This window comes from Delphinus delphis, chromosome 15, assembly GCF_949987515.2.
Source record: "Delphinus delphis chromosome 15, mDelDel1.2, whole genome shotgun sequence".
In the NCBI taxonomy this organism is placed as follows: Eukaryota; Metazoa; Chordata; class Mammalia; order Artiodactyla; family Delphinidae; genus Delphinus; species Delphinus delphis.
In genome coordinates, this window is record NC_082697.1 from 25,395,713 (window position 1) to 25,403,220 (window position 7,508).

At 51.0% G+C, this 7,508-nt stretch overlaps 1 protein-coding gene across 1 annotated transcript; it reads right to left on the minus strand.

Moving 5' to 3' along the window:
* Positions 1-2,571: 2,571 nt before the first annotated feature.
* Positions 2,572-7,152, minus strand: LOC132437615 (BPI fold-containing family A member 1). Its single transcript, XM_060030960.1, has 7 exons — positions 6,993-7,152; positions 6,654-6,813; positions 5,091-5,198; positions 4,624-4,773; positions 3,680-3,764; positions 2,999-3,062; positions 2,572-2,636 (listed from the first exon to the last, which is right to left on the minus strand). Exons 1-7 carry the CDS (start codon positions 7,150-7,152, stop codon positions 2,572-2,574), a joined length of 792 nt encoding a protein of 263 aa, XP_059886943.1.
* Between the last annotated feature and the right edge of the window lie 356 nt (positions 7,153-7,508).

Below are 7,508 nucleotides of genomic sequence, written 5' to 3' on the forward strand. Positions count from 1 at the left end.
TTGGAGGTCTTTAATCTGCCGTTGCCACTGACATCCTTCTGACGAGCTTTTAAAATGTGAAAATGTCCTATTATAAGTCATAAATGTGTTCTGATTAACCAGGTCACTTGTATCCAGGGGAATCTTAGACCAGTTAATTAGGAATTGAAATTGTTAGGGGAGGGAAGGACCCATCAGTGGGCTATAGGAAGAAGTCCAGGGAGCAGTAGGAAGAAAATAGTATCCAGAGATGGACGGTGGGTGTGTGTCCAGGCAGGAATGCAGTTTGGAGCCGTGGTCAGAGGGCAGCAGGACCCGTGCTGAGAGTCCCAGGTGTGTGTATGTGCCCGTCTTTATCCACCTTGATTCTTGGGGCCTCAGCCCTGGGGAACTCTCAGTCCTGACCTAATGCTTGCCCAGAGAGGAAATGAAGGTAGTTAATGCCTGGGTTCTCTGCAAGTCAGCTCCTAATTGCTGGTTTCCAGTCTGGAAGGTCCTTTCTGTATTTCAGGTCTTTCACAGTCATAACAATCATTCAGCTGCTTACAGAATTTAACTACTCATCCTGAGCTCAAAGATCTTCTACTTCTGTGAGTGTGGAAGATGTTTCCCCTCTTAAATCCTCACCAGAATACACTTGCTGGTTTCCTACAATAAGCCTTCTTGCAGTTCTGAACCACGGGACTGTCGTCCCCTGACGCCATGTTGGTTGGTAGCAATGGCAAGTGGAGATAGTGGTGGGTCCGGACACGATGGCAGGTGTTTGGCAGGAGCTGAGAAACACCAGCCTGAATCTGTTCATTCTCACAGGGTCAGTGGGGTCTCTCGATGTCTATGATGTTTCCCTCCTTGATTTGCCTTTTTGTTACTCTGTGACCTTGTGCAAGTCATTCACGTACAACTCAAGGCCTCAGCTGTGGAGTGAAAGGGTGGGGCTGATCCTCTAAGGACCTCAAACAGTGAAAGCATATTTATTTTTTATTTGAGGGGACAGCGTCCCCCAGCCCGGGTAGCGCTTCTTCTTCCTTCTTGCATCCAATTTTTCATAAATCTAACCTGTATTCACAGTCTCAACTTCCTTACATCCCTTTCTCTTCTCAGTTCCTTAAAATCAGGTTTCTTCCTCTAAAAATATGACTCTCACCCAGGGCATCAATAATCTTTTTGTATGCAACTCCCATGACCCTTCTCTGTGCTTATCTTTCCCAAGCCTTTCAGCAATGAACATTCTGGAACAGTTTGTCCTTCCTCCTATACTTCCTCCTTATCACCTTCACCATCCTCTTGCTGAGAGAGCAGAGAAGAGGCCAGTATGACTGGGTGCAAGTAGGCAGAAGAGAGGTGGTAGAGGACGTGTATCTATCAGCCTCCTGCATGTCTCCCTCGAGGTCCCACAAGCACTTTCACATAGCAGGGCCACAGCTAAAGGCATAATATTCCTGCTGAAATCAACTCGTCCTCCCATATTTCCAGTTACCTTTGGGATTCCCCACCTGAGACACGGACGGGAGCCCCACCTGCTCCCTCACCTCCACCCTTCCAGGTCCACCTCCTGAACATCTCTCTAATCTGCCATTTTCACTTCTTGCGTAGTGTCTGTGTATCATCACTTTTGCCTGGAGTGTTACATCTACCCAACACCCTGTCCACCCATCCTAGGAACCCCAGAGCAGTCTCTCTGAAATCCACACCCATCTGAACATCTTCCCGTTCTGGCTAAGACCATTAAGATTTCCAATGTAAGGTCCAAACTCTGTTCTACAGCTCCAACCACTCAGGCCAGGGCACTTTCCCAACTATGAGCCCTCCAGCGATGGTGAAGAATGACAAGGCATCTTGTGCAGAGAAAGGACAGTTTTATTTGGTGACGAACATGGAATGTGACATATGCCTGGTGGGAAAGAAGGGGAAGCAGTTTCCTTGGCGAGGAGGCTGCTCTGGTTTCCAAACATGCCCGTGTCATGGTCCAGGACACGGGCCAGCCTTCTGTGAGCCCTCAGGTGCTGGGCAGGGCGTGGATCGAGCAGCAGGAAATGGTTCTGTTGGGACAAGACCCCAGCCGGAATGGAGACTCGAAGTCCCTGAGTCTTGCTGGTATTGGCCCATCATCAAACCCCCCCCTCCAGAGGGTGGGGAGGAGGCTGAGACCCTAAGGCTGGGGTGATCTTGTCCCTGAGGCCCGGGGTCAGGGGGCTCCTTGTGCATGTACTTGAGTGAGTGTGTGTCTGTGTGTCCATTTGCGCGTGGCGCGTTTGCATGTGTGTGTACATGTGTGCGTGTGCTGACATGAGAGTGTGTGCCTCTGTGTGTCTGTCTGAGTGACCATGTGTGTGTCCGGGCATTTGTGTGTGTGTGTGTGTGCACGTATCCATGACCATGTGTGTTTCTCTTTGTAGCTGTGTTGCGGTGCCGCCTGTGTCTCTCCACCTCTGTCAGCATTTCTGTGGACTTCTCTGTGCATCTTGGTGTATGTCTATGTGGCTGTTTGTCTCTCTCTTTGGATGTCACTGTCCCAAGCCCCCTGCTGCCCCCACCAGGAGAAGAACAGCCAGCTCCCAAATCCTGCAGAGTGGGTTGCAATACTCACTCAGCTCAGCACAGGCCAGGTCCCTTCCCGCAAAGCTGAGACTTTGATTCCAGCCCATACATCAGTGCATCTGGAAAATGAAGAAACAATAACCACAGACCAGAGTGAAGGAGCCCAGGGACCTCCACAGTCCTCTGGAGGCCTGGGACTAGGGAATGGGAACTCTGAGATCCAACCACGCTCAGGCAGGGCTTGGAGGGGACCGTACCGCCTCCACCAACCAGCCCAGCTGTTCTCAGTGTCAGGGCTGATGTGGGGAGGTATAGTCTATGCCTCAACAGGATCTGGAGAATTCAAGGCAAAGAAGAAATCTGAAATGGGGAGAGTTGAGGCTGGAGGGACCTAGCCGTCCCACGTGTGCAGGGACAGATCTCCCTAGGGGAAATCCCTGCTCCTGCAGTGGGGAGGGAGGGCTTGGAAGCAGGTACTTACTGACGGTGGAATGTACTAGAGTGGCGTCCAAGTGATCGAGAGCCTCAATGACCAGAGGGCACACCTGACCCAGGGGCAGAGAGGAGAGTTAGGCAAAGTGGCACCTTAGGGAGAGCCTGGCAGCAACAGCATCCCCAGTATGCATTCTCTGGGGACATCGTCCATCATTTTTCTGTATCTGAGAGTGTCTGATTCGAAGCAGTCCCACAGATGAATGTTCACACATCCACACTGGGTGGAAGGAGGAACTGAAGGCATGGGTGAGGTGCCCAGTCACGCAGTGAACTGTTGTTCGCTGTGTGATCTGGCACCTGTTTCTGAATACGGTGGACAACACTGGGAGGGGTGAGTTTCTGGTTATAGGAGGCATCGAAGCATAGGCTGGGTGGGCCTGGTCTGCAGCCATAGTGGGGGTGGCCTGGGAGCTTCTTGGGGCAGGAGCCCGTCTGTTTCAGCTGTAGTGTGGACACACACAGGGCCTGGCCCAGAGCAGAAACCAATCAATACATTTTGAAGGATGAAAGGAAGAAACGTGGACAGATGGGTCAATGGACAGATAGACGGATGGATGGAATTTACTTATTAAACTGAGAGGCTCAGAAAAGCTCACCCCAGGGGCTTCTTTTAGCCTGAGAAGCTCTAAGAGCCAAAGGTCAGGAGCCCCCTCTTGTACTCACTTACCTTGCCCTGCACCAGCCCAGGAAGGACATTATTCAAGATCCCAGTGATGTTGTCAATAAGGCTTTCACTGGGGAGGGCGCCCGACCTGAAAGAGAAAAGCCACGGGCAGTGCAGGGGCCTGAGGCTGGTAGGGAGAAGCACTTGTATGAGCCCACTGCAGACTCAGCACCGAGGAATGGAACCTGGCCTCATGCCTCCACACCCACACGATCCACAACAAGGGGCACATCCAAAGGGAGCGATACACGGCACAGCAGCGCACATACCAGGTACGTGTAGAATAAACCCTCAGTTCCAGGACACAGTAGGTGTTCAATAAGGCTTTGTAGAACCCATAAATGAATGAACAGTGCTTAGTATGTAGTTGTCATGAGGACTCAATGAGATGATACGTGTGATGCACAGCACATGTGTTCAGTAAACGTGAGCCATGATGGGGGCGACTCCTGTATATTATACCTGCCCCCATCTCCCTTGCAGCAGCAACTGAAATAGTAACCCAGGTAGGCTCCATAACTATTTTACCCTTTACTGGCACAAAGCACGTCACATCTATTATTTTAGAGGATTCTGTCGATAATGCCAAAGGAGCTCCGTATTGCAGTTATCTGAGAAAGCTGAGACCCAGGTTGGGGAAGCACTGTTCAAGTTCACACAGGAAGCCCTCCATCTCTTGCCACACCCCTCAGGTAGATGGGGCTTGAACTCAGATTTCTTGTTGCCTAATCCAGCACAGAATTGGTCAGCCTGGCCTAAGAAGGGATAAGTGACCATTTACCTATTCATCCGTGCTTCCATGCAGCCATCCATCCATCCGCCTAGCCATCTTCTCACCCTTCCACCCTCCCACTCATCCATTCTCCCATTGTTCTATCTTCCCAACCATCCATCCATCATCCCATCCTATTGTTTCTGGACAGGAGTAGCCACCCCTCTGGCCTCACCCGTCAAGCAGGGAGATTTGCAGGCTGCCAGGGGAGAAAGTGCAGTTGCAATGGACGATGTAGAACTTCTCCTGTTCATCTTTCACAGCTAAGAGTTCTGAAGTGATGTTTAGCTTCACAGCCAGCTTCAATGGACTTCCAAACAAGGGCCTGCAGAGAAGACACTCTGTTGCAGCTGGTCTCACCACATCCCAAGGCAGAGGAGGCTTTTCTCCTTGACAGAAATGCCAGCCATCTTGCCCACAGCTGTACTCATCTCATTTCCCAGCAGAGGAAACCAAGGCTCACAGAGGTTAAATGAGTTTCCCAAGTGACTGAAGGTCACTCAGCATGGCAGCAAATGAGCTGAAGTTGGAGGCTCAGTTCTGTTAGACAGACTCCAACACCTTTTTTCTTTTTGACTACCCAAGATCATCAGGGTCTCCTCTGGTGAGCCATCCTCCCATTCCCCCTTGGGACCCACTCACATTTTCACACTGAGGACCATGGCCAGAGGGATGGTGACATAGAGACGATGGCCATCAGGGCTCTTCAGGAGGACAAGTTCCAGCAGCTGGGGATCAGTGGTCTTCAAACTGCCCAGGGAGCAACATTGGGGGGAGAAACATTAACTCCTCTAGTTCTAAATCTAGAAACCACACCTAACTCCACCTTACCCATCCCAGAGTGGGAGCTACCCATGAGGTGGGATGGAGGAGATAGGAGGGGAGTCTTGCAGCAAAAGCCACATGGGTTTCGAGTCTCACATCAATTTTTCCCAAACTCTGCCCTGGGTCAGATCCAGACACACACATGGCCCTCTCCTCATCTCAAGTCTATAAGGTATTCCAGGATAGAGACTGTGTCTGGGTTATATTTTCATCCTGTATGCCAGCTCAGAGCCTTACAAAGAAAGGGCCCACTCTATATTGGTTGACTTTGTAGACTGATGAGCAGGGGGGTAGATGGATATGTGGGTGGATGCATGGAAGAGTAAGTGGTTAGATGGAGGGAGGATGGACAAATAGATGGATGGATGGGTAAGTGGCTATTGGAGTCTGGGCAATTGGAGTAAGTCCTTCACGAACATTTATGGTAGGAATCACTCATCCTGCCAAGTTCTTCCATGGCAGGTCAATCAACAATGTTTTTCATGGAGAAGGAGAAGCAGGAAGTCGGGGAGAATGGAGAGAGGGTGGAAGTAAGTCTCTTCTCTGAGCCAGCCACTGAGCCAGGTGATCTACATCTTTTCAGTCCTCCCAACAGTTTTTCTCTGTGGGTACCATAATCTTCGTTTTACAGATGGAGAAACCAAGCCCAGAGAGACTGAGTGCCTTGCCCCAGGTCACCCAGCAAAAATCAAACTCAAGCCTATCTATCTGTCTTCTAGTCAGGGGCAAGCACCTGGGTGGGTAGGAATCATGGGAATATCCCTGACCCAGTCCTATGGAGGACCTAGGCTTTGCCAGCTCACTGGCATCAAACTTTCTACTATTGCTCCTTGCTTAGAGAGCTCTGAGGTGGCTCCTGGATTGTTCATCTTGGATTGCTCCACGGACATCACATAATGATGTCACTGAGGAGAGTAGCTTACACTTTCTTGCTTACATCAAAGGCCACAGTGTTCTAAGGTATTTCACAGGTGAGGAGAACAAAATTACTATCATATAGTGGAAAAGACCTTGGCTTTGGACTTAAGTCAGTTAGAGTTAGAACCCTCACTCTGCATCACTCCTGTGGTGTGATCACAGGCACCTTCCTGTGCCTCGGTTTTTCCATCTGTAAACTAGGGATTATTAAATTGACCTCAGAGGACTATGGTGAGGATTATAGATGATGCTGGGGACTAAGGACGCGCTTTAGGACTGGGGGCAATTGCTAGTTCAAGAGGGCTGGTGTTCCCTGCCAGACTGTGAGGCAGGTCTCAACCTGAGTCCTGGCCTCATGTTCAGATCACCCCCCCACCCCCTTCAGGGCCACTGCCTGGGGCTGTTAGATCTCCAACAGGGGTTCTCCGGTGGGGTCCAAGGCCCTATTTTAGGGCTACTCACTCAACGATGTTGTTCAGGAGAGGAGTCAGTAAGGGCACTTTCCCAAGTAGGCCCCCCCGCTGGCGACTGGGAGAGTTCCCTCCAGTCTTCAGGATGTCCAAGAGCGGAAGGTTTTCGAGAGTGTCCAATAGATCCTCGGCGAGCAGGGCATTGCTGAGAGCTGGAAATGGGTATGGGGCCCTTGGGGGTCAGATCTGACAATTATGGGTCCTAAGTCCTTGCCCCCTTTTATCTCTCTTCCCAACCAACCACACACACACACACACACACACACACACACACACACACAGAGACATACACTCACACCCCTGAAGGAGGTTATCACAGACTCTCACTTACCACTTGTCAAGCTTCCAGCAAGATCTGTGGGACTCAAGGCCAGGGATGGAGTCACAGGCAAGGGCAGTGTCTGGTCCAGGGGCAAGGTCAGGGCTTCCAGCAGGACCATGGTCTGGGCCAGCAGCCCACAGAAGACAACAAGGCGCCCAGTTTGAAACATCTTCTCATTCAGTATCTGTGGAAAGAATGACAGGTCCACTGTGGCACGACTACAAGAGAGGAACCCATCCACCACCTGCCCCTGTCCCTGCACACCAGGGAGTGAATAGCAATAACTAACGCGTTTCCTCTGAGCCAGGCTTTGGGTTGAGTCCTCCACACTCAGGCAGTGGAGGGGCGGGGGACGGAATGGGCAGATCTCACCTGGCTTCTCAGGCGTCCCAGCAGATGTCTTGGTCTCCTCTTCCCTGCTGGCTACTGCTGAGGAGGCAGCCTCTTTTATAGTGTGGGAATCCGGAAACGAGCAGTTGAATGATGGGTTTCGAGATAACTCAGAATTCTGCAATCTGGTGGTGT

Coding starts and splice junctions, on each gene's coding strand:
- LOC132437615 (XM_060030960.1), bottom strand. CDS start 7,152: ATGTTTCAAACTGGGCGCCTTGTTGTCTTCTGTGGGCTGCTGGCCCAG. Junction 6,814..6,992: donor TGCTGGAAGCTTGACAAGTG/GTAAGTGAGAGT, acceptor ACCCATTTCCAG/CTCTCAGCAATGCCCTGCTC. Junction 3,063..3,679: donor CTGGGCTGGTGCAGGGCAAG/GTAAGTGAGTAC, acceptor CCCCTGGGTCAG/GTGTGCCCTCTGGTCATTGA.